This window comes from Ornithorhynchus anatinus, chromosome 3 (genome assembly GCF_004115215.2).
Source record: "Ornithorhynchus anatinus isolate Pmale09 chromosome 3, mOrnAna1.pri.v4, whole genome shotgun sequence".
NCBI lineage: Eukaryota > Metazoa > Chordata > Mammalia > Monotremata > Ornithorhynchidae > Ornithorhynchus > Ornithorhynchus anatinus.
This window is the reverse complement of record NC_041730.1, coordinates 51,969,544-51,994,380: the sequence shown is the minus strand read 5'-3', so window position 1 is coordinate 51,994,380 and position 24,837 is coordinate 51,969,544. Positions and strand designations below refer to the sequence as shown.

The following is a 24,837-nucleotide window of genomic DNA, read 5'->3' as shown; positions in this document are numbered from 1 at the left end:
GTTGTCCCCACCAGTTTCGGGGCTGGACTCCCAGCGAAGCTCTGTCCTGAAAGTTTTGACTCAGGGCTTCCAAGCCCCAAAATGGTGGTTTTCTGACCCGCTGGCTCTTCGAAGCCTGCCCCCGCCAGTTTCCATCCCAGCTAAAAAATAAAATAAAAAATCTCTGCCCCCACCCCGCCACCCCCGCCCTCAAAAGGAAAAGCGGGAGCATATCCCGGGGGCTCCCTGCTTGGATCCGAAGGGAGAAATCCGAGTCGCTGGCTTGGGCCCCAGGGAGGGAAAGGGGTGGTCGGGGTCGAGGGCCGGAGTCGGGGGGGAGAGGGACGGCCGGCGCCGAGCTGAGGGAGGGTGGGGTCGAGGGAGAGGAGGGAGGAAGAGGAGGGAGGAGGGGGCCTGCTGGAAGAGGAGGGAGGGGCAGCCCAGAGAAGAGGGGCCGGAGAAGGGAGGCGCCGGGTTGGAGAGGAGGAGGAGGAGAAGGGGCGGGCGGCCTGTCCGTCTGTCCGTCCGTCCGCTGCCCGGCCGGGGAGGAGCCGCCTCGACCCCAGCGAGAGCCTCGCAGCCGAGGGCCGGGAACCCCGGAGCCCCCGCCGCCTGGCCCGCGAAGGAGAGCGACGCAGGCCGGACTGAGCCGGGAGCCCGGCCGGGCTGGATCGGGCCCACCGCCGCTCAGGACGGGGCCAGCGCCCCGGGGCCTCTTCCCTCCCCGCGCCCATCAACCCCGACCCCGATCGCCTGGGGCGGAGGGAGGCGGCCTTGCCAACCCCGGTGTGCCGGCAGCCCCATCTTGCAGCCCTCTGACCAAACCTTCCCCTCCCGCGCCCCCCGCCCCCAACCCTCTTGCAAGACACCTTTCCCCTCTCCCTTCCCCCTGGACTCCTCGCCCTCCTCTTCCAGACCCAGGCGTCTCGATCCAGCTCCCGTCCCTCGGTGGTAAGTGCCCCCAACCCCGTGCCCACCTCCGAGCCATCTTTCCGCAGCCCTGCCTTGTCCGCCCTCTCCTCCTCCCCACAACTCCAGATCCCTTTACCCCACCCCATTTGGCCACCTGACCCTGAGCTCCCGGCCCCTGTTGAGGGAACTCTTATCTCACCCTCCCCCCTCCGTCAGGGCAGGCCGAGGGCCCCAGGGTGCCCGAGGGGCCGTGGGGAGGCCGGCCTTTCCCCATGGCGCTGACCCCACGGCTGCCGCCGCTGCTGCTGCCCTTGCTGGTCGTGGTGGTTGGGGGAGGGCGGCCCCCTGGGACCCGGAATCTGACCCTGGCAGTGGTCCTGCCCGAGCACAACCTGAGTTACGCCTGGGCCTGGCCCCGGGTGGGCCCGGCGGTGGCTCTGGCGGTGGAGGCCCTGGGCCGCGCGCTGCCGGTGGACCTGCGCTTTATCAGCTCCGAACTGGACGGGGCCTGTTCCGAATACTCGGCCCCACTGGGTGCCGTGGACCTGAAACTGTACCACGACCCCGATCTGCTGCTGGGCCCCGGCTGCGTTTACCCGGCCGCCTCGGTCGCACGCTTTGCGTCTCACTGGCGGCTGCCGCTGCTGACCGCCGGAGCCGTGGCCTCTGGCTTCACGGCCAAGAGCGAACACTACCGCACGCTGGTTCGCACCGGACCCTCGGCCCCCAAACTGGGGGAATTTGTGGTGATGCTGCATGGACACTTCAACTGGAGTGCCCGGGCTGCCCTGCTCTACCTGGACGCCCGCACTGACGATCGACCTCACTACTTCACCATCGAGGGGGTCTTCGAGGCCCTGCAGGGCAGCAACCTCAGCGTGCAGCACCAGGTGTATGCCCGAGAGCCAGGTGGCCCTGAGCAGGCCACCCACTTCATCCGGGCCAACGGGCGCAGTGAGTGCAGCCCTGAGCCTCTGGGCCTCTGGGCCTTCCCAAGGAATATGTGAGCAGGAGAGGGAGAATGGGCATGATGAGGAGCATAGGTATTGTGGCAAGGTGGGGACCTCTAGGAGGTAGTGGGGCATTTTGAAGGGGTGAGAGCCTGAGGGGCATCGTTGGAGGGGGCCCGGGGCTGAGGTGCGGAGCGGAGGGACAACCTGGGAGGAAGGTTTGGCATGGAGGCAAGAGCTTCAGGGAAGATCAGGGCATCAGAGGAAGATGTGGAGATTGGAAAGGAAGAGACCCGGGCAATGTGGGCTGTTGTGGGAGCATGGCATCAGCCTGGGCTGTGGTGGGAATGTGGCATCGAGTGAGGTGGCTACCAGGAAGGACCTTAGAATCGCTGGGTGCCACATGAGGAAGTCTGAACGTGAGGAGCACTTGTTGGCTGTGCAGGTAGCGGGAGTGAGCCGGGGGAAGGGGAGGTAGAGTGTCGGGAAGAGAACAGTTTCGTTGTCTTGTGTCATGGGGTAGGGACTCTCCCCATATTGGGGCTAGAAGCCCGTTGGGAATCTAAAGAACGAGGCTGGGTGGGGAAGGTGGAGATGGCCCACTCTCAGGACAGGGACTGAGTTTGGAGGCAGGAAAGGTAGCCCCCCCGAGCCCAGCCCCTCTGGGAGCAGAGATGGGCCCTTCAGCAGATGAGTGTCTGGGGCTGTGGGGAGTTGGGGATACTTTGAAGAGGAGATGATGACAGTGAAAGGCTCAGGCTGCAGCCTCTGTGTGAGGCCCAAGGGATACTGGGCAGTCGGCTCCTTCCCTCCGAGAGCGGTTGTGGCTGAGATGAGAAGCCCGGAATTCCGGTCCCCAGGTCCCGGGGAAGATTTGGCAGGGGAGGAGGGGGAGGCAACTTGACTCCCCTATCCCCAGCAGTGACCAAGCTTGCTGTAGCCTGACCCGGAGATGGGAGGGATGGGAGAGGCTCCACAGAGCAGGAGGGCCAGTTTTGTGGGGTGAAGAGCTCCCCTGTTTGTGCCTCGTTCCCAGTCGTGTACATCTGCGGGCCCTTGGAGATGCTGCATGAGATCCTGCTCCAGGCTCAGAGAGAGAACCTGACCAATGGAGACTACGTCTTCTTCTACTTGGATGTTTTCGGGGAGAGCCTGCGGGCCAGTCCCACTCGCCCCCCTGGCCGGCCTTGGCAGGACAATCGTACCTGGGAGCAGGCCCAAGCCCTGAGAGAAGCCTTCCAGGTAACCTGTTCCCTGAGTGTGGGTGGGGAACTTCTCCTCCAAAATGGGCTTGTGAACCTGCACAAGTCCAGCCAGGCTGGGAAGTTGGATGGCATGGGGGGATACCCAAAAATGCAGAGCCAGCCTCAGCCATCACATTTAAGTCTGGCTAGGCTCAGGCTGTTGTTGCTGCTGAATTGGGAAGGAACTGGAGACCTGGAAGTGAGCTCAGGGCCAAACCGGTAGAGACCCAGCCTAGCCTCATTTCCGCCCCTAAATCTAACACCCAGGAACCCCGCCGGTACAACTTGGGGCTTGGTTGCTGAAGTCCACATCCGGAGCTCTTCCCCATATTTCCATGATGTTCAGGACTTTTGTGGGCAGAGAGGTGTGGTAGGCTCCCATAACCTTAGATTTGTCCATTTCCCCTGCTCCAGACCCTATCTGTTTCCCCAGAGTAGAACTGCCACCTGTCGAAGGCTCCATCTGGGCCCATTTTAAAGGTTTTTGTTTGGAGGGTCACTGATCATAGCTTCTCTCAAGCTCCACTCTTTCCTCCATTGCTTTTGTGATCTTTCTGTGGTTCTGGATGGAAACTTGTTTTTCTGTTATTCCCTCAATCACTGACTCTCATTCCCTGTCTCTTGCTATGTCCTTCTCTTTGTCTGTCACTGAATCTCTCCCATCATCTTTGTCTTCTGTCCTCTCCTCCACCGCCCTGAAAGCAAACCAGCCTTTTTCTCTCTCTTATCCCCTTTTCTCTCTCACCTGTCTCTATCGTACCCTGTTTTCTGTTTTTAAAGATTTAATGAGTGTTAATATTGGACTGGGTACGGCACACGTCTGGCACCAGAGCCAATCCCTACCCTGCCCTAGGGGAATCCTAACTGCTATGGGGGATAGAGAAGAGCAGACTGAAGGGGAGTAGGAAGACACACCCCAGAGAAAGCGGGGGACGGTACCATGCGGAAGACTGGAACTTGACCAGTTCATGCAACGGGGGATCCAGTGAAGTTGATCAGCACCTTCCAGTGCCTTTCAAGGGCACTTGTATCAGGCTGGCAGCAGGAGCTGTTCCAAGGTGTGCATTCTGGCAGGAGAAGGCAGCATCCTGGTGAGAAAGAAGGGAATGAAGGAGTCAGATGATCAGATTCCTTAGAGTTCTCTGAGGGAAGGAGCCTGCAGATAGGAGGATATGGAGAAAAGGCAAGGTCAGCCAGAGCACAGTTGAGAAGAGTGAGGACAGCCTCCAGGTGGGGTATAAACCCTGAGCGATAAAATGGGAAGGGCCAAGGAGTCAAACTTAACAGGAGGAGATGGGGACTGGAGGAGGATTTGAAAGGGAGATGGAGGAAGATTGAGAGGAGCCACTTTTGGAAGTGCACTTTTGAGAAGCAGCGTGGCTCAGTGGAAAGAGCGTGGGCTTTGGAGTCAGGGCTCATGAGTTCGAATCCCAGCTCTGCCACTTGTCGGCTGTGTGACTGTGGGCAAGTCACTTAACTTCTCTGTGCCTCAGTTCCCTCATCTGTAAAATGGGGATGAAGACTGTGAGCCCCACGTGGGACAACCTGATTCCCCTATGTCTACCCCAGCGCTTAGAACAGTGCTCGGCACATAGTAAGCGCTTAACAAATACCAACATTAATTTTGGAAGTGTAAGTTTGCTAGACAGACTAGAGGGAAAAGACCTTGCTGGGGTTGTTCAGAAGGAGAAGTCTCTGTACTGCCAGAGTTCCTTCCATTCCAACACCTCATTTCTCCCCCATTCCCACTCCACCTTACAGCGTGGAGGTCTCGCAGTGTGGTTTGATCAGGTCTGTTCTGCTGTTTCCAAAATTTGCCTCCCCATTCTGAGGCAGCTGCTCTACTCCTTGTTCTTCTCATCCTCATTGTTGCTTCTCTTGTCGTTTTTCAGGAAAGATCAGTCAATTGGTAGTATTTATTGAGCATCCACGGTGTGCAGGGAATTGTAATAAGAATTTGAGAGTAAAATAGATTGAGTAAAATGTGATCCCCACCCCCCAAGAAGTTTCCACTCTAATGGGAGAGAAGCACTCTAGAATAAATTACAGACGGGAGGAAGACAGAATAGGGAATATGTTCCCAGGCTAGTAACTAGTCTGGTACATAAGAAATATACAAAAGTGCTACAGAAGTTTATGAGGACTTAAGGATGTAGGGGGCACAGAAGCTCTGAAGTGGTAGTTGGAATTTAACCTAGAGAGATGGGAGATTCATCGGGAAAGGCCTCCTGGAGGAGATGGATGGGATTTCAGAAGGGCTCTGGAGTTGGGGACAGGGAATCCACATTTGAAGGGAGAGAGAGTTTCAGATTGTGGGGAGAACGTGAACAAGAGGTCAGGTACAGGAGACGAGATGTGTGCCCAGTAAACAGGCTGACTTGAGAGGAAGGAAGGCTGCAATCTAGGGAAAAGAGAGGGAATAAATAGGAGGGGAGGGAGCTAATTTGAGTGCCTTAGAGCCAATGGACAGAAGGTTCTGCTTGATATCTGGAGGGAATGGGTAACTTTCAGAGGTTTTTGAAGAGTGGGGAGATGCAGACAGGAGAGGCAGCAGATGTTTTCAGCTCATCTGAGGAGTTTGGACAGGAATGGGAGCATGGAGGTGATATGGAGCTGTGGGATCCAGAGCAAGTTTTGGGGTGGTTTTTTTTTTTTAGGATGGGGAAATATAGGTGCATTTTAAGACAGAGGGGTTGAAGTTGGCAGCTGGAGAAGGAAAAAGTGGGCACGAGGATTTTTAGAAGGCAAGAAGGGATTTGGTCAGTGACGTAGGTGGAGGGGGTAAATTTCCAAAACAGGCAGAAGAGCTTTTGAGAGGAGTCCAAGATTGATGACAGTGGATGTAGGGGTGGCAGGGAGTTGGGGAAGCGAGGGAGAGATTTCTTTGTTAAAAGAAGATGACAAGGTCATCAGGGGCAAGAGAAGGGCAAGGTTGGAGTAGTGGGGTTCCAAGAGGGAGTTAAAGGTCTGGAATAACTGATGGAGGTAATGTGCATGGGAGTTGATGATGTGCAGAAGAGAAGGCCATAGCCAGTAAGGATGTAGGCAAGGATTTAGGCAAGTAAACCCATGAAAGATGGACTTAAAACCTGATTTCTCAACTCAGTCAACCACAAGCTTCTCCCATCCTCTCACTAGCTCTGCTGGACTGGGCTGGGTTGGGTCACTGGCCCCTGAGATCCAGCCACTGCCCTGTTGCAGTTACTTGGGGTCCTGAGGCTGACCCAGTGCTAGGGGCATCAGTCCACTCCCTGTAGGAGAAAGGGGTGGGATTTCCTGACTACTTTCTGGAACAGAGATTAAGGAGATGGTAGGGAAGCATCAGAGAATAAGAGGCCCCCTAATCCGTAGTTGATTTGGATTACGATGTGGATGGTGTTGGTGGTAAGTAAAGTTACTTGGACTGCCAGGTCTTTTACCAACACTGTGACATCGCCAAGGCGATATAAAGTCTTGGAATTTCTGATGCTTCTTACACAGGGTATGAGGTTTGTGTCACCAGATTCTTCTGTTCTCTTAAGGCTTTGAAGGTGGGGACAGTGGTGGTCTGACTTGTAATAATAATTATGGTATTTGTTAAGCACTTATTATGGGCCAGGCACTGTATTGAGCACTGGGGTGGATACAAGCAAATCGGGTTAGATATAGTCTCTGTCCCACGTGAGACTCACAGTCTCGATCCCCATTTTACATATGAGGGACCTGAGACAGAGAGAAGTGAAGTCACTTGCCCAAGGTCACACAGTAGACATGTGGCAGAGCTGGGATTAGAACCCTTGACCTCCTGACCCCCAGGCCATGCTGCCGCTCATCATATATGGAGAGGGAGGGAATTCCAGGCCAGAGGGAGGACATGGAAAAGGGAGCAGCGATGAGATAGATGAGATGGAGGCACAGTGTTCTCAGAGCACTGTACTAGTGCTAGGGGAGCGAAGTGTGTGGGGTGAGTTGTAGTAGGAGACCAGTGAGGTAAAGTAAGAGGGGAGAAGCTTATTTCTGTGAGGTTTTTTTAAAGATATTAAGTGCCTGAGGTAGATACAAGGTTGGACACAGTCCCTATGCCACATAGGGCTCACCATCTTAATCCCCATTTTACAGATAGGCAACTGAGGCACAGCAAAGTTAAGTGACTTGCTCAAGGTCACAAAGCAGGCAAATGGCGGACCCGGGATTAGAATGTCCTCTGACTCCTAGGTCCGTGCTCTATCCGCTAGGTCATTCTGCTTCTGAGTGTTTTAAAACACTTCAGATTGAGTCCTTCAAACCTATGGTAAGGAGTTTCTGTTTGATGTGGAGGTGGTGGGCAAACACTGGAGGTTTTAGAGGAGTGGGGCAACATGGACTGACCTCTTTTGGAAAAATCAACCAGGCATCAGAGTGGAATATGGACTAGAGTGGACTATAGTAGTAGTCTGTGAGACTGGGCAAGAAGGAAGCCATTAATCTGGATTGCAAGAAGTCAAGAAGGGAGTTGAAGGAAATAGTGACTGTATACGACCCATTTGAGGAGTTTGGACAGAAAAGGGAGCAGGGAGGATGGAATAGAATAGGGGAATCAGGAGCAGTTTTGAAAGCAGAGAAAAAACAGTCATCAAAAAGTGAGCTGTTGAAGATGACAGTTACAAGGGGAAGAAATGTTTTTAGAAAGGGATGTGGAGTTAACAGAAGAGCTACAGGAGGTTGATTTTTTGAAAGCAGGTAGGAGATCTGTGGCGAGATGTCTGGGAAAGATGAGATGAGAGAGACGATTTAGCAGAGGGAGGGAGTTTGGTGGTTGAGGGAACTCTGGGAAACTCATGCCTGAGGGTTTCAATTTTGTCAGCAAAGAAATTGGTAAGGTTTTTGGAGCGAAGAGGAAGGAAGGGCCACCAGGGGTTTTAGGAAGGAGTTAAAGGCATGGAATAATTACTGGGGTCAATGAGCATGGGAGTCAATGAGGTAGGAAAGCGGAAGAGAACCCAGAGCTATATATAGAAAGTAAGGATGAATTTGAAGGGATCAGAGTCGGCCTTGTGCCTGGATTTCTATCAACAATGCTCCGTGGCACTATGCTGCATGTGAGCTTCACAAGCAGGCTGTGGAGATGACACAGGGCCGGAGGTTGGCAGTGTGAGATCAGTGGAGATGAACGATGAGAAGGAGTTGGGTTTCCTGGAGAGGGTGGAGTTGAGGGTATGGATTTGTATGTCAAGAGAAGGGAGGTTGAGTAGCTACTTGAGGGCAGGGATCATGTCTACCAACTATTGTATTAGTATGGTGCTTTGCCCATGTTAAGTGCTCAAGAACTACCATTGATTGAGACCAAATGGGGCATGATGGCCCATAAGTGGTGTGGGGGGAGTCTAGTGATCAGGAGGTCGCTGTTGGGGGAGAGAACAGTTTTTCAGGGGGGAGTGTAAGGAGAGAAGAGAGAAGGCAGGTGAACAGGTTGTGCTCAAAGAGTGGTAATTCAGAGTTGGTGAGATTAGAGCTGTCACGATAACTACTGACGACGAGATCCATTGCATGTCCAAGTTAGTGAATGGGTCAGGAGTGTTGGAGCAGGAGGTTTGCAGAATTGAGTAGTGAGAAGAAAGCAAGTAGATCAACAGGCATGTTCACACATTGGTTGAGTTAAGCCCTGTTGCTACTCTGGGAGTTAGGGGGACCAGTAAATAGGTTTCCTTGCTAAAAAAGGTAGTCCCAGGCCCCTGTACCCTTCTCTCCATCTGGCCTTAGAACCCAACCAGGAGTGTCCTCCCAGTGTTGCTTGCTGGACTCCTGGTTGTTTGCTGGACTCTTCCCCCCGACATCCTCCCCTCCCATCTGCCAGAGGGGTCTCCTTCCCCTTCCCTCTCCCTTCCTCCTGATGTGAGGAGCTGGTGGTTGCAGACGGTGTTGGTGATCACGTACCGAGAACCCCCGAACCCGGAGTACCAGGAGTTCCAGCGCCGCCTACTGCTACGGGCCCGGACTGACTTTGGTGTGGAGCTCACCCCTTCCCTGGTAAGGAGCAAAACCAGCTTTCAGGAGGCCCCTTTGACTGAGAGTTCAGGCTGCAGAAACGCTTCCCCTAGAGTGACCCCCCCACCACCAACCCTCACCGCTAGTCCCAAGCCCTGATCTCCTGGCCCCAGATCTCTTCTAATCCTCTCTACCTGCTCCTACCCCCAACTGGCCATCAGGTTCTGCCTTTCTGCTCTTCAGCTTCCCGTCCAACCACCCCCTCCCCCGACCACCACCATCTCCCACCAGGGAAGGCACAATGGCTCTAGACTCTCTTTTGACTTCAGACACTGTCTGTGATGGAGAATTGACAGGCCCTAAAGCAACCTCTCTGGCTTCCTGAAACCTCCTCAGTCCGAGATTGGGGATGGGTTTCAGGATGGCAGGGCCCTCAGAGGAGAGGTTTGGGGGTTCTCCCTGGTGAGAACAGGATCCCCTCAGATGAACCTGATTGCGGGCTGCTTCTACGATGGGATCCTGCTCTACGCGGAGGTCCTGAATGAAACACTGCAGGAAGGTGGCACGCGAGAAGATGGGCTCCGCATAGTGGAGAAGATGCAGGGCCGGAGATATCAGGGTAACATGTCCAAGAAAGGTGGAAGGGAGTGGGGAACTCTGAGAGGGTGGGTGGCCCATTTTTGAAAAGATTTCTAGGCAGAATGGGGCAATGGGCACCAGGGGAGCTCATCTTCCCACAGCCCCTAACTCTTCCCCTGTCCCCTCTTTCCCATCCACGCTCCTTTTCTTGCCTTTCTACCTCCTGTCCCTTCTCCTCTCCTGCTCTCTGTCCCCCTCCACTCACTGTGATTTCCATCACCTGGCATCCACCCCTTTACTGTCTTATCCCCAATCTCACTTCTCTATGTCCTCTACTTTACAATTTCCCTTTTCTTCTTCCCCTCATCTTGTCTTCCTGCCCCCTCTGTCCCTGGCACAGGTGTGACGGGAGTGGTTGTCATGGACAAGAACAATGATCGGGAGACAGACTTTGTCTTGTGGGCCATGGGTGACCTCGATTCCGGGGATTTCCAGGTGAGGAGGATCCATTGGAGACCTAGACGCATGGAAAGGTCTAAGCCTGGGCACGGGAACCTTTTTCCCTCTAGATCAACTCGGGTGACTCAGTGTCTAGGGCTCAAGGAGAGGTCAGTCAGGGTGGGGCTGGGTGAATATGGGGTGGGGGCAACTGGAGATGAAGTTTGTTGGGGGTTTTTATGGTATTTGTTAGGCACTTGCTATGTGCTAGGCACTGTAGATACAAGGTAATCAGGTTGGACAAAGTCCTTGACCCCCATGGGGCTCACGGTCTTCATTCCCATTTTACAGATGGGGTAACTGAAGCACAGAGGAAGTGAAATGACTTGTCCAAGGTCACACAGCAGACAAGTGGCAGAGTCGGGATTAGAACTTGGGTCCTTCTGATCCCCGGGCCCATGCTCTATCCACTGTGCCACACTTCTTTCACATCTGTGTCCTGTGGAAGAGCTTTGGGAATTCGTAGGGTTGGGGGAGGTACTATGAGACTGCTAGGGGCAGAAGAAAAGGAGAATTCTGAGAGGAGCTTGCAGGAATCTGGGAAGGGACAGGGGCAGGACCAATGCTGCTTCTCTCCTACAGCCAGCTGCTCACTATTCTGGGGCTGAGAAGCAGATCTGGTGGACCGGGCAGCCTATTCCATGGGTGAAGGGGGCACCCCCTTCCGACAACCCTCCCTGTGCCTTCGACTTGGACGACCCCTCCTGTGATAAAAGTGGGTGTGTGTGTGGGGGCCAGGCAAGGATGGGAGCATATCCTACTCCCTCCTCTTCCTCCACAGCCCCCAGCCCCAATCAAAGTCTCTTTCCCCTCTAATGTAAAAACTGCCCCACCCGCAGCTCTTGGCCTCTCTTCCTTGATCATAGCCTCCTCTCTGCTCCCGTCTGCCCTTCTGTCTGTCATTCTCCCACCTGACTTAACTCTCTGCCTTTCTCCTCCTCAGCCCCTTTCTCCACTCTGGCCATCGTGGCTCTGGGCACTGGACTTACCTTCATCATGTTTGGGGTCTCCAGCTTCCTCATTTTCCGGTGAGTGATTACTCTTTCCTATCATTGTCCCAGTCCCTGTCATGGCTTTCAGGACATCAGAGCTTCTAGGGAAACTTCCGCAGAGAACGCTTTGGCTCTCAGCCAAATCCCGCCCTTGTTCCCAGACTGGGACCAGATGGGACCAGATAATTTTTCAGATCACAGGATCCATTTTTTTTCAGCAATCAATTAGCCTAGAACTTCTCTTTTTTCACATGGTAAAATGATCTGCTGCTTTTACGCAGCTTGCCTGCAGGCTCCATTGGCAGAGTGGCTCGGCCCATGGACATTCCTTGCCCTAACCCCACATCATTCCTATTTGTTGGAAGCCTCGCCCATCCCCCACACCTGTAAGACAAACACCTCCATCCAGCCTCCACAACCACAGGGTTGAGGATGGGGCGGACCAGCCACGTGGCTCCATTGCCACAGCTTCAGCAGATTGCCCACCGTCATCATGCAATTTAAAGTTGAAATTGAAAACTTGTGCAAAATACATTCACTAAAATACTTTTTGCTTAATTTTTTCCAATTCAAAATCTCAGGCCATCTGTACTGTGTGCTACAGAGTCTTACAGCCTGTTAGATATGGTAAATTGAAGCTTCCTTCCTTCCTCTCCTGGACTAATGAACAACTCACCCTGGGTGGGTCTGTCCCAGCTTAGTTTTCATCATTTTGTTTTTGGCTTTTTTATGGTATTTGTCAGGTGCTTACAATGTGTCCTGCACTGTATTAAGTACCGGGATGGATACAAGCCAATCAGATGGGACACACTCCATGTCCCACAAGGGGCCTCACAGTTTTAATCCTCATTTTATAGATGAGATAACTGAGGCACGGAGAAGTTAAGTGACTTCCCAAGGTTCACACAGCAGACTAGTGGCAGACCTGGGATTAGAACCCTGTCCGTTAAGCCACGCTGTTTTTTTCTTCTCCTTCTCTTGCTCCTATCCTCTTTTCTTCTTATATATTTTTCATCTTTGTCTATGGAGTAAGCTCTCCTTCTTAACCTCCAGTGGCCTATGCAAGTTTGCAGTAAAGCATGGTCCTTGCCTGGGAGGGGTACCCATCCTCATTGGGTACCGAGCCAAAACAGCTGGTATGGTAATGAATGGCATCAAGAGATGCTGAGCATCTACTTTATAGTATGGAGACTAACAATGCAGTGAATTTGATACAGACAGGAAACTAAATTCTACCATTGTGTTCAATTTGAAATGTTAGATGAGGAGTTTATAGGTAGGTCCTGGAGACCTGGTCTCTTTAGACAGAGTTCTTTATTATTATTATTATTGTTATTATTATTATTATTACTATTAAAGTGTGGTATTTGTTATGGACTTCTTTGTGCCAAGCACTGCTCTAAGCTCTGGAGTAGATATAAGAAAATCAGGCTGGGTACAGTCCCTGTCCTACATGGAGTTCACAGTCTAAGTAGGAGGGAGAACAAGTACTTAATCCCCATTTTACCAATGTGGAAATTGAGGCACAGAAAGATGAAGTGACTTGCCCAGAGTCACACAGTAGACAAGTGGTGGGCTCAGGCTTAGAACCCAGGACCTCTGACTCCCAAGCCCTTGTTCTTTCCAGTAGGTCATCTTGCTTCGCTAGCCAACAACTAAGGCTCCCAGGGAAGAGTTAAGTCTCAGGAACTGGGAATAATCCTGAATTAACTGTTCTTGGGCAGCAAAGGAAAGAGAAGGGCCACGCAAGGGATCCAGAAAAGGGAAATCATTGGTGAGAACCCTACAAACTAAGTCCTCTGAGCCCTTACCTTAACCTCCTTTTCTACTCCTGCTCCCTTGCACTTCTCCAAGACTGGAAGATGGGAAAGTGGATTTAAGACCCACGGAAGTGGAGAGGGCAGGAAGATGGGGTAGTGTGGGTGGAAAGGACCAGCTCAACCCTCCCCTTCCCTGATCCTCTGCCATTCTCCCCATGCCTTCAGAAAGTCAGGGGTGAGGCCTTGAAGATTGGGCAGAGGTGTCTTGACTAGACAGACCCGCTAGCACTGTCTCCAAAACCCCTTCAGAGTAACCAACTTGAGGCAAGACAGCAAGACTCCATTCACATTCACCAGCCTGGACTAATGCCTAAAGTTCTTGGAGCAATTGCCAGCAGAGATCCTTGAGAGTGTCAGTTGGGGAGAATCCCCACCGTTCTTCTGAGGTGTCCCTAGAAGAGGTGGGGTTGGGCGAATCTGTGGACTCCATTCCAGGCATTGGAAATGCTTCCATGGGAGGGAGATCCCACCAACCACAGCATGGCCTACTCTCCTTTCTTGGCGTCCCTGGGCATCTGTAAGGCTGCCCTCCACAGTTCCTAAAAGCCAAGGGCACTCCTGCACCTCCTCATAAGTGGGGACGAGGCAACCCCATTTCAGCCTGGCTCTTGCCTCTGTGATTTTTGTGTTGCTACTGTCTGAACTTGCCTTGGAAGTCGATCTGTTAGACCTTCCTCCACCTCTCTTATTCTGCCTCCTGCAATTTGCCTCCTCAACCACAGAGTGTTGGGGACCGGACCAGGTGCATCACCCAAGTGCCACAACTTCAGATTTCCCACCATCGTGGGGAGGTGGGATGGCTGGTGAATCTGAGTGACCTTCTCTCCAGCTGGCCAAGCCTGTTCAGCCCATGCCTAGGTCTTCTCTCTCAGCATCTGCAATAACTCCAACTCCCCCCACCCCCCAAATTGTATCAGGCGTACTTTTCACATTCAGGAAAGTATACTTCGTTCTTCTCTAACTGGCTCTCATTCTGGTCATCTAACTTGCTCACATTCCCTGGCTTCCACAGACTTCCTCTGGATGTTCGTGGCTCTAGGGTAAAGGGAGTCTTCCCTTTGACTCAGCCAGGAGATACAGTGACTCAAAGCCCTCCATCCCACAGTATATACCATCTAATCTCTTCATTGGGTAAATGGTCAATATGTCGGTAGCGTGTAAGAATTAAAGTCCCTTTCCCCAGACAAGGAGATATTTGTTTCGATTCCAGATGTCAAGTCTCTCTCTGGAAACGCTGGGTATTCCCCAGTTTTAGAAGCCTCTTCCTTAAACTCCATTGATTTCTCCAGATGACGTGGGCCGGCAACCTGCTGTCCCTCTTGTCTGCCTGGCATTGGGTCTCTGTATTGTTCTTTCCTGACCATCAGACCTCTTGTTGACCGGGCCTTATGGACTGGCCCCTGAGCCTGGTTAGCTTCAGAGATCTTGGGGTAGGAGTGGAAAGGATCGGGATAGAGGCCTCTCTGCCCCAGAGCTCTCTTTGGAGATACCCAGTCTGGCTTTCAGGTGATCCCAGTTGGAGGGGGCAGAAGGATCTCTGTCAAACGGGTTTGGCTTTGAGTCTGTCAGGGTTTTGCATCAGTTGGGCATAGCTTATGGCTCAGTGCCAGACCAGGCTCCAGGTTGTGGATGAATTCACAACTATAATGCAGGGTGACTGGGGCCAAAGCAGACAGGTTTGCCTCCCGGGGCCAGGGAGAGGGCTGCCCCGCTCCTATACCCACATCCCAGCTTTCCAGCTGGGTGGAAATCTCCCCTACAAACGTTCCTCTCTCTTCAGGAAGCTGATGCTGGAGAAGGAGTTGGCCAGCATGCTGTGGCGGATCCGCTGGGAGGAGCTGCAGTTTGGCAATGCCGAGCGCTACCATAAGAGTGCTGGGAGCCGGATCACCCTCTCCCTGGTGAGTGAGCAGCCCTGTGAACTATCCGCCCAATGCAGCACTGCCTGTTCTACTCGCCAGCCAGCTGGGCAGCCTCGGTTCGGGAGGAGGCCTGCCTCCCAGGAGGATCATTGAGTGCTGGCCAGGCCTCATCTCTCCTGCATCCTCTTAGCCTCCTGTCCCCCGGGGCACTTCAGCAGGCTTCGGCACAGCTGCTCCTCCGAAACTGTGACTCTGCTCCCAGCACGGCCCTCCGCCTCTCCTCCAGACGAAGCCGCGCTCCCTGTACTGCTCCTCTTCTCTGCCCCTGTGGGAGCACCACTTCCAGGCCCAGCTCTGCTTGTGCTGCCCCTCCTCCTGCAGCTCTGACCTTTCCTGCCTGCTTTCCCTCTCTCTCTCTCTCTGCTGTAGCGGGGATCCAGTTACGGCTCACTTATGACAGCTCATGGGAAATACCAGATCTTTGCCAACACCGGTCACTTCAAGGTGAACATTTCATCTGTCCTGAGCTCTCATCCCAGTCCCTGGGGCCCCTCCCCTACTTCCTTTCACTAGAATGCATAAAATGGAGGGCCCAGGCCTCTCCGTTTGGCCCCTTTCCTCTCTGAGCTTCCCTCCTCTGCTCCCCTTTCTCCCACCCGGTTCCTAAGAGAACCCTAGCAGCCCCATTTCACTCTTGGGTCCTGCCTCTTCCCTCCCAGAAACCACTAGTCCTCCTTTCAGTGTTCCTTGTGAGTCCTGTGGCCTGGGACACTGCCCCCACCCCCAAAGAACTTCGCCTTCAGATCCCTTCCCCTGCCGTGCCCCTATCTGCCCTGGGGAGGGGTGGCCCCTTCCTGCTGTCTCCCATGACCCCCGATTCTCCCCCCAGGGAAACGTGGTGGCCATCAAACATGTAAATAAGAAGCGGATTGAGCTGACCAGACAGGTTCTATTTGAGCTCAAGCATGTATGTGACAAGAGGAGGGGGACAAGGTTGGAAGGAAAGGTGGTGGGCGTTAGGGGTGGGGGGGTCAGTGGGGGCTGACTTGGGAGCAAGGAGAGAAAGAGGCGAGGGTGTTTGAGGAAGGGGATGGGGGAAGGCAGGGTGGCTGACCAGGAAGCAGAGGTATCTGGGAAAGGGTCTGAGAAAGGAGTGGAGAGGCAAAGGGACTGGGCCCCCTTCCCTTGCTCCTTTCCCCCAGATGCGGGATGTCCAGTTCAACCATCTGACCCGCTTCATCGGGGCCTGCATCGACCCGCCCAACATCTGCATTGTTACCGAGTATTGTCCCCGAGGAAGCTTGCAGGTGAGAGGGGGAGGGAAAAGAGATTCTGCCTAGCAAGTCTGCTGGGACCTTAGGACTTGGTGGCTTCCTCACTCTGGGTCGGACTGGGCTGTGTATCCTTTTGCAGGACATCCTGGAAAATGACAGCATCAATTTGGACTGGATGTTCCGCTACTCCCTTATCAATGACCTCGTCAAGGTGAGCATTTGCCTGACTCAGGCTTCTCAGTGTCGCCTGCTGCTTTGGGACTGTAATCCTCACTGAGAAGGGAAGTGTGGTGACTCTCTCAAGGTCCCGCAGCAGGCAGGAAGCAGAGCTGGGATTAGAACCCAAGTCCTCTGACTCTGAGACCCCAGCCTCATTCCACTAGGCCAGGGTGCCCCATCTCTGAAAGATCTGGGGAAGCTGGGAGCTATAGGCAGGAAAGAGGTTGATATGCTCAGCCCTAGATGCCCAGTGCCTCAGCTGAGAGCAGCCCAAATCCATCCTCAAAGCAGCTCCAAAATTTAGCCAGCGGGATTCCTCCCAATCAGTCAGTCGATTAATCGATCATTTAGTCCTCCCCCGCCCTCCCCTTCTCCCCACTCCCACTTTAGCTGGGGCTAGAGTTGGGAGTGAAAAAGAAAGAGACCTTTCCTGGGGCCCCAGACAGAGGACCTGGCACAGTGTTTTGGTAGGGACCCTGAACCACACAGGGAGCCTTTGGGGGCCCAAGAGAAGCCGGTGGAACCGGAACACCAGGGGGACCTGGATCTTTGGAAGTCTGGTACCAACCCAGCCCCAGAACAGTTGCCTGTGAGGAAGCTCAGTCAGCCAACCAATGGTATGTATGTGCAGAGCACTGTACTAAGCGCTAGGGAGAGTACAATTGAGTTGGTAGGCATGATCCCTACTCTCAAGGAGGTGAGGATCTAGCGAGGAGCCTAGCCAAGTTGCTGTGGGCTAAGCTGGTCCCCCGCCTGCCCATTGTCTTTAGGGAGATAAGGGCGGTAGCCTCTGGGGTTGGGCCGGGAGCCCCTGGTGACCAGACCTGTGTTCGCACAGGGCATGGCTTTTCTCCACAACAGCATCATTGGCCACCACGGCAGCCTTAAATCCTCCAACTGTGTGGTGGACAGCCGCTTCGTGCTAAAGATCACCGACTACGGGTTGGCCAGCTTCCGCTCAGCAGGGGAGCCTGAGGACAGCCATGCTCTCTATGCCAGTGAGACCCCCTGGACATCCTGCCTTCTGTACCCAGGAGACTGCCCTCCACCTTGCCCAAGGATAGCCCACACTCTGAGGCTCTGAAATCACCTCCTTTTCCACCACCATCCCCTCCAAAGCCTGTCCTATCCTTCGTGTCCACACACTCCCCCCCTCCCCCCGACAGCCTGTGCCTCGTGCAGGGGCAGGGATGCATTTATGACGGGGCATGTGACTTGGGGCCCAATATGGTGGTCTTCTTTTAGGAGTGCAGTCCAGGACCCAGGCCACCCCCCACCCCACCCCATCCTGTTTCTGCAGAAAAGCTGTGGACTGCCCCAGAGCTTCTGTGCCCAGGACGCTTGCCGACCATGGGCATGCAGAAGGGAGACGTATACAGCTTTGGGATCATCCTTCAGGAGATTGCTCTACGCAACGGCCCCTTCTACGTGGAAGGCATGGACCTGAGTCCCAAGGGTGAGACTCCCTTTCCTGGCCCCCAGGCAAGATCCCAGCCTCATCCCAGCCCCTTCTCCCACCAGCAGGCATGATAGGGCAGGGATGGGCACTCTTTCTTCTCTATCCTGACAGAGACCTCCACCCAGGCCTTACTGTCCCAGGACAAACTACTCAGGGGACTTGCCACTGTGGGTTTCCTTTGTCCTGCAGGCAGTGGAGGCTTGGAACCGTATGCTGCTAGGGTCATGATCGATTAATCGATCAGTCAGTCAAGAGTAACCCTGCTGCCCCCGCCCCACCCCGCCCTTCCACGCCCCAGGATAACCAATCCCTTCTGCCTCCTGCCGCCCCTCCTCTCTGCTGCTGGTCTAGGGGTGTCCTGAGCCCCACAGCACTTATGTACATATCGGTGATTTAATTTATGTTAACGTCTTTCTCGCCCTCTACACTGTAAGTTCACTGTGGTCAGGGAATGTGTCTGTTATATTGCATTTATTGTACTTTCCCTAGTGCTTGGTAGAATGCTCTGCACACAGTAGGCGCTCAATAAATACAATTGACTGACTGTCCGAACTGGGAAGAGGCCCTAAAACCTGTCACCTGCCCTTTTAGTCAGCTGAAGGCTCCCACTCTCATGCTTTTCCCTTTCCACCCTGCCTCTCCAGCTCCTTTTCTGCACTTATCCCACTCTGCTTCCTCTGACTACCGCCACCAGTCCCACCCTGGGGGCTCGCTGTTTAGCGGTCCTGTCCAGATGGCTGGGAAGACAGTTGAGAAGAGTCTCCATGTGGCTTCCCCCACCCGTGCCGGCTTTGCCCTGCCCCCTCCTCCAGTTGTTGACATCCCCCAGCTAGCCTGCCCCTCCTGGTTCCCCTCACATTTCATGGGGCTCCAGGCCCAAATATGGCCCACCAGCTGCTCCAGTGTAATTGGATCCAGAGGCCTCCACAGGCGCCTCCCTCCATGATCCTTCCCCAGATGGCTGAGTTGGTCCTCCTCCCCCTCCCCCAGCTAGAGAAGAAGCCTATGGTCCGAAGGGGGAGAGTAATGGTTTGTGGGGATTCAGGAGGAGACTCCTCATCTCCTGTTTCTCACATAGCGGTCCCCTCCACACCAGCTGCTTCTTTCTGCATTCTGCCGTCTCGCTCTCCCATCCCACATCTCCTGCCTGCCTGGCATTGTTCCCTCTAGGCTGCTCTGCCCTCTTCTCCCCAGTAGCCCATTCTTCTTCCCTCCCCTCCACCCCACACCGTCCTTTGCCCTCTCCCTGCCTGAGGCAGCAAAGAAGGGAAACCACTCCTCTGCTGGAAGTGGGTTCAGTGCCCTTCCCAATCTGCCCAGGACCTAACAGCTCTTTCCCATGTTATAGCATTATAACGTACTCTCCCAAGTGCTTAGTACCATGCTCTGCACACAGTAAGTGCTGCTCTGCACACAGTAGGCGCTCAATAAATATGATTGACTGACTCCCCCTTCTCCCACTTTTCTGTCCTGCTCCTGTGATCCTTACATCTCCCCACATCTTTCCTCCTCCCATTTGCTCCCCCCTTTCTCTGTCCCCTCTGTGCCCGGCACCCCTGCATCTTCTCCATCTCCCACTTATCCTCCCTCCATCATTCCGCCCCCCCCATCCCACCCCCCCCCCTGCCAGAGATTGTGCAGAAAGTGCGACATGGCCAGCGTCCATACTTCCGGCCCAGCATCGATCGGGGGCAACTGAGCGAGGAGCTGGCTATGCTGATGGAACGCTGCTGGGCCCAGGACCCTGCTGAACGGCCTGACTTTAGCCAGATCAAGGGCTTCATCCGCCGCTTCAACAAGTGAGGGGGGTGGGGGTGCTCCCTGAATTGAAGACATGGGCCCCAACCCTGGAAGGGCTGGGATGGTCTAGTCCAGGGCTGGGGAGGTGGGGTTTGGTGTGGGGGATGCAGATCAGGTGGCTCAGCATCTCTCTGTCCATCTCTGGGCAGGGAGGGGGGCACCAGCATCCTGGATAACCTGTTGTTACGCATGGAGCAGTACGCCAATAACCTAGAGAAGTTGGTAGAGGAAAGGACGCAGGCCTACTTGGAGGAGAAGCGCAAAGCTGAAGCCCTGCTCTACCAGATTCTGCCCCAGTGAGTACCCCTCCTCATGCCTCTCTTATCCCTAAGTCCTCTCACCCAAGGTTGCGCCACGCAGTGCCCTGTTCTCCCCCGAAGTGGCCTCAGGCTGGGACCCGGGCCTTTCTCTTGTGGGTAACTCACTCAGACTTCCCCCTACCCCCCGGAATTTCCCTCCCTACATTCAGCTGACCCTCTGCCCTGTCCCTGCCCCAGCTCTGTGGCTGAGCAGCTGAAGCGGGGGGAGACAGTGCGGGCTGAGGCTTTTGATAGCGTCACCATCTACTTCAGTGACATCGTGGGCTTCACTGCCCTGTCTGCGGAGAGTACCCCCATGCAGGTGAGGCAGGGTGTGGGGGAGGGCCAGGGAGCGGGTGGTCAAGAAAGAGAGCATGTTGGGAAGGGAAAGCGTGGGCGGAAGCCTGGAGGGCTTGGAAGGTCTAATTATGTCGGGTTATGCTGGGAGAGGGGCAGGGGAGGGGGCCACAGAGACTTGGCCATTTCTTGGACTTGGCAGAGGTAAGGAGATCTTGAAATGAAGGACTGTCTCTGGGACAGGTGGTGACACTGTTGAATGACCTGTACACCTGCTTCGATGCCATCATTGACAACTTTGATGTGTACAAGGTGGGACAAGCCCTGCCTCCTGACGACCCTTCCTTCAAGCCCCTGCATCAGAGTCGTCCCAGTTGCTCATGACCTTGCCGCCTGTACCTTCCAAACCTCTTCCTGTCCTCCCAACCTTCTGTCCCTGTGACACCCACCTCTCCCATTTACCCTGTTCCTCTGAGACCAATTCTCCAAGCCTGTGCCTTCCCCCCCACCCCATCTCTGCTCCCTCTTCAGGTGGAGACAATCGGCGATGCCTACATGGTGGTGTCAGGGTTGCCTGGACGCAATGGCAAACGGCACGCACCTGAGATCGCTCGCATGGCCCTGGCCCTGCTGGAAGCTGTGGCTTCATTCCGGATCCGACACCGGCCCAATGACCAGCTGCGGCTGCGCATTGGTGTCCACACGGGTGAGGGTGTCCACGCGAGTGAGATCTTGGCCCTCTCCTGGGGACTTCCCCAGGCTAAGCCCGTTCCTCATCCATGGCCCTCTCCTGACCCAGCCTGAGTCACAGTTCAGCCCCGACCCTGCCCTGACCCCAGCCCCACCCAGCCCATACCCACTTCCTCTCCATCTAGTCTTGTGCCCCCTTTGGCAGGACCTGTGTGTGCTGGGGTTGTCGGCCTGAAGATGCCACGGTACTGTCTGTTTGGGGACACAGTGAACACTGCCTCACGCATGGAGTCCAACGGGCAGGGTGAGGCCTTTCCCCCCACCTCCCTGGGGTGAGACCACCCCCCTCACTGCCCCAAAGTCAGATCCCTTCCCCAAAACCTCAAGGTGAGCTCCTTTCTTCCTTCCTCATTCTCCAGCCCTCCAGGCCATTTGCGTGTGCTTCTATAGAGCTGTGGTCACTTCTAGTGGGGTAGTCTGTCCGAGGGCAGCCCGGGAGGTGTGCTGAAGGAAAAGGGTTATAAGTGGGTGGGGGGGGGGGGGGGGTCGGTGAAGGGAAAGGGCACTGGGGAGGGAAGGAGGAAAAGGGATCGGGAAGAGCTGCTGTCTGCCTTAGGTCCAAGCCCATCTTGCGACTGATTGTCTCGTCTCCCCCACTCCCCACTGCCCAACCCACAGAGACAGGAAATTCAAAACCGAGGTCAATCAGGCTTGGGCCAGGGCTGGCAACCCACTTAGTCCTTCTTTTTATAACAGTGTAGAGCCACAGCAAATGGCTCCCTTGCTTTGTCTTCCCTTCCAAATCCTCTTCTCTTCCTGACTTTCCCATCGTTATCAACAACATCCCCCGACTCCCAAGACTGCCACTTTGCCGACGTCTTTGATTCCTGCCTCATTTACAAACACCTAAGAGGTGAAGACCAAGCACAAAGCCGTGATTGGGGTAGACCAGTGGTCCATCCGGCCCAAGTCTCTGTTTCCTTCAGAGGCGACAGTATTCTTGGAGTCGTACCCTCAATTGTCCGCATAGACCTCCCTAAATTTCCCCTTTACATTCCTAACTTTCCCTCTCCTAAACCCAGTTAAGAACTGCTTGTCCCCAAATGCATCCAAACCCCTCTTGGATCTGCTGATATTTTTGGTTGCCCAGTTCCTTTGGCAGCAAATTCCATACTTTTCCAGCTCCTGGGTAAACAAAGGTTTCTTTTGGTTTGTTTTGAACTGACCACCTTCACTCCCCAGTGGGTACCCTCTTTCTTGCTGTTGTGGGTCTTGGGTTACTACGATTCTAGTTTCGCCCTGACCACCCACTTTGTGATTTTGTAAACTCCAATTCTGTCCTCTCTCAGCCTGCGTTTTTTTCTAGGCTGAGGAGCCCTATCTCTTTTAGTCTGTCCTCATCCAGAAGCTGCTCCATCCCCTGATCATCTTGGTTACTCTTCTCTGTCCCTTCGCCAGCTCTCTTATGTCCTTCCTAAGATGCGGAGACCAGACTGCACACAGAGTTCCAGGTGCGGATGTACCATGGTTTTAGTGGCAAAGCTCCACCTCGTGTTTTGTTTCCTATCCCTTCTCACCCGGTCACTCTAAATCCTGCTGGTTCCTCATCTACGGTATTTCACAGGTCCTCACCGTCCTTACTGCCACCATCCTGGTACGTGCTCTTATCACCTCCTGGCTGGATTCCTGTGCTGGTCTCCTTGCTAGTGTCCCCCTCAACACCTCACTCCACAGCCTCACCTCTTTTCGTTTTGTACTACATTCAACTAGCTGTTCATATCATCTTCTTAACCCATTCGAACCCCCTCCGATAGCCCCCCAATTTGCTCTGCACAAACTCCTGACCATCGCTTCAAAAATCTCCACTAGCTGGCTCCTTCTTACCCATCTGCTCTCCTGCTACGCCCCCAATCCACACTCTCCCTTCTTCCCAGGCAGACCTCGTTACTCTCCCTTGCCCTTCTCTGACTCATTGACCACACTTTTTTTCCCTTGCCTGGAATACCGTACCACCTCAGCTTCACCAAAACACTTCCCTCCCCTCCTTCAGAGTCTCCTGAAAAGGCGCCTCTTGCAGTAAGCATCCCCCCACATTTCCCTGGTCATGCCATTCTCTCCGCTCTCTCAGCACGCCTAGATCACTTTTTGTACTGATCTGTTTGTTAGCTGCATAGCCATTCATAATTGTTCTTTTTGCCTATGCTCACATTAACTGTCATCTTGTATATTATTTGTGCTTCTCTCCTCGAGGGCAGGGACCCGGACTTGGGTGCCCAGTCCAGTGCTCTGCCCAAAGGAAGTTAAATCAGGACTATTGCTGATGATCCCAGCAAGAGTGGGTGAAAGTTCTGCCTGGGAGGCCTGGACCCCCTCTAGGTTGTGAGCCTTATGAGGGACAAGGGACTGTGTTTGATCTCATTCTCTTAAATCTACCCCAAGCGCTTAGCAAAGAGCTCGGCACATAGTAGGTGCCTATTAAGTGCCATCATCTCCTCTGGTCCCATGAGGGGGTCAGTTCTGCTTGGGCAGAGCATGGGCCGCTCCTGGATGTGGCCCCAGGGCGTCACTCATGTGGACCGATCCGGTCTTGGGACCGGGTGGCAAAATGACAGCGTAGGGAAGTAACGTGGCCCAGTGGAAAGAGCATGGGTCTGGGAGTCAGAGGACATGGGTTCTAATCCCAGCTCCCCCATTTACCTGCTGTGTGACCTTGAGCAAGTCACTTAACTTGCCTCGGTTCCCTCATCTGCAAAATGGGGATTCAATACCTGTTCTTCCTCTCACTTAAACTTGGAGCCCCATATGGGACCTGATTATCTATCCCGGCGCTATCTAATCAGCACTTAACTATTATTATTATTATTGTCGTTATTGTTATCCAGGGACCTTGGGCTCTTTCCCACTGAGGTTGATGATCTCCAACTTCAGAGGGGACCCTTACACTCCCCCTTCCCCCTCCTCCAGCCCATGGTAACTTGGATGCTGCTCTTTCTATTCTAACCTTACCCATGCCTGCCCTTCTCCACCAGCCCTGAAGATCCATGTCTCCTCCACCACCAAAGATGCCTTGGATGATTTTGGCTGCTTCCAGTTAGCACTGCGTGGCGATGTGGAAATGAAGGTGTGGCCTGAGTTGGGGGAGAGGGAGGGCTGAGAGTCCGTCTCTCTCTCTTGGGCAGGTGGAAAGGGTCGCCCAGCTCACCCTTCTTCACCCGTCAGAGAGATCCCGGAGATAGGGGCCTCCTACAGGTGATGTTGATCTGACCTGCCCCTCCTTTTCTCTTTCAGGGAAAAGGGAAGATGCGGACGTATTGGCTCCTCGGAGAGCGGAAAGGTCTCCCTGGTCTTCTGTGATTCTCCCTCCAGGTTCTCCCCGCCCCACCCCCTTCCCGAACCTGCCAGCACCCTGGGCCTAAAGCAGCTACTGCCTCTGCCATCCATTCCCCTTGCAGAACCCAGGGGCGTGGACATACCAACCTGCCAATCCAGGGACACAGACCCATGGCCAATACCACAGATATACAGGGGCAGACCCAGTGCTTTCTCTCCTGGGTGGGGACCTACCTCCCTGTTTTGGGCTGTGTCCCCATTGGGCTGACACTTACAAGCCCTCTCCCTTTGCTCTCCCACCAGCCCCAATGCTTGATGGCTGTAAATATCTGTATCTAAACCCAGAATATTTTGTTCAAATATAAAATGATAAAAGCAGCTCTGTTGGGGAGTGGGTGTGGTGTCTCTGGCTCAGGAGGATTGCAGAATGGGTGGGGGCGAAGGGGGGCAGTTGAAGAACAGCTGGCGGCAAAGTTCTGTCCCTCGTCTGTCCTTCCACGAGGGCAGCACCTAGCTATCCGATGCTAAGAGAGGTGGGGGTCAGAGGAGCTTCAGGCAGGGCAAGGAGTTGGGTCCCGGACAGGGCAGGGCTGGAAGAGGGATGGAAGAAAGCAAGTGGTGGAATAAGCAGGGAAGATGCTAAATTTGAAGTGGGTGGAAGCTCAAACTCCGGTGAATGGTACAGCTAGA

The 24,837-nt window shown here is 54.2% G+C and overlaps 1 protein-coding gene across 7 annotated transcripts; it reads left to right on the top strand.

The window, feature by feature from the left end:
- Positions 1-462: 462 nt before the first annotated feature.
- Positions 463-24,525, top strand: NPR2 (natriuretic peptide receptor 2). 7 transcript variants are annotated; one of them, XM_039911480.1, is made up of 24 exons: positions 463-1,845; positions 2,878-3,083; positions 8,957-9,070; positions 9,512-9,647; positions 10,008-10,102; positions 10,688-10,820; positions 11,049-11,133; positions 14,698-14,818; positions 15,209-15,283; positions 15,669-15,725; positions 15,982-16,086; positions 16,193-16,264; positions 17,111-17,270; positions 17,573-17,728; positions 19,362-19,530; positions 19,681-19,827; positions 20,029-20,152; positions 20,371-20,439; positions 20,659-20,833; positions 21,023-21,121; positions 22,208-22,328; positions 22,442-22,471; positions 23,847-23,938; positions 24,106-24,525. In XM_039911480.1, the coding sequence occupies exons 1-23, from the start codon at positions 1,164-1,166 to the stop codon at positions 23,890-23,892; spliced, it is 3,177 nt and encodes a 1,058-aa protein (XP_039767414.1). In that variant the 5' UTR covers positions 463-1,163; the 3' UTR covers positions 23,893-23,938; positions 24,106-24,525. The 7 variants fall into 7 exon arrangements, 5 of the variants coding, with proteins under 5 accessions (XP_039767414.1, XP_028916509.1, XP_039767415.1 ...); XM_029060676.2 differs by having other exon boundaries at positions 464-1,845; positions 15,669-15,746; XM_039911482.1 differs by having other exon boundaries at positions 1,554-1,894; positions 15,669-15,746.
- Positions 24,526-24,837: the final 312 nt, after the last annotated feature.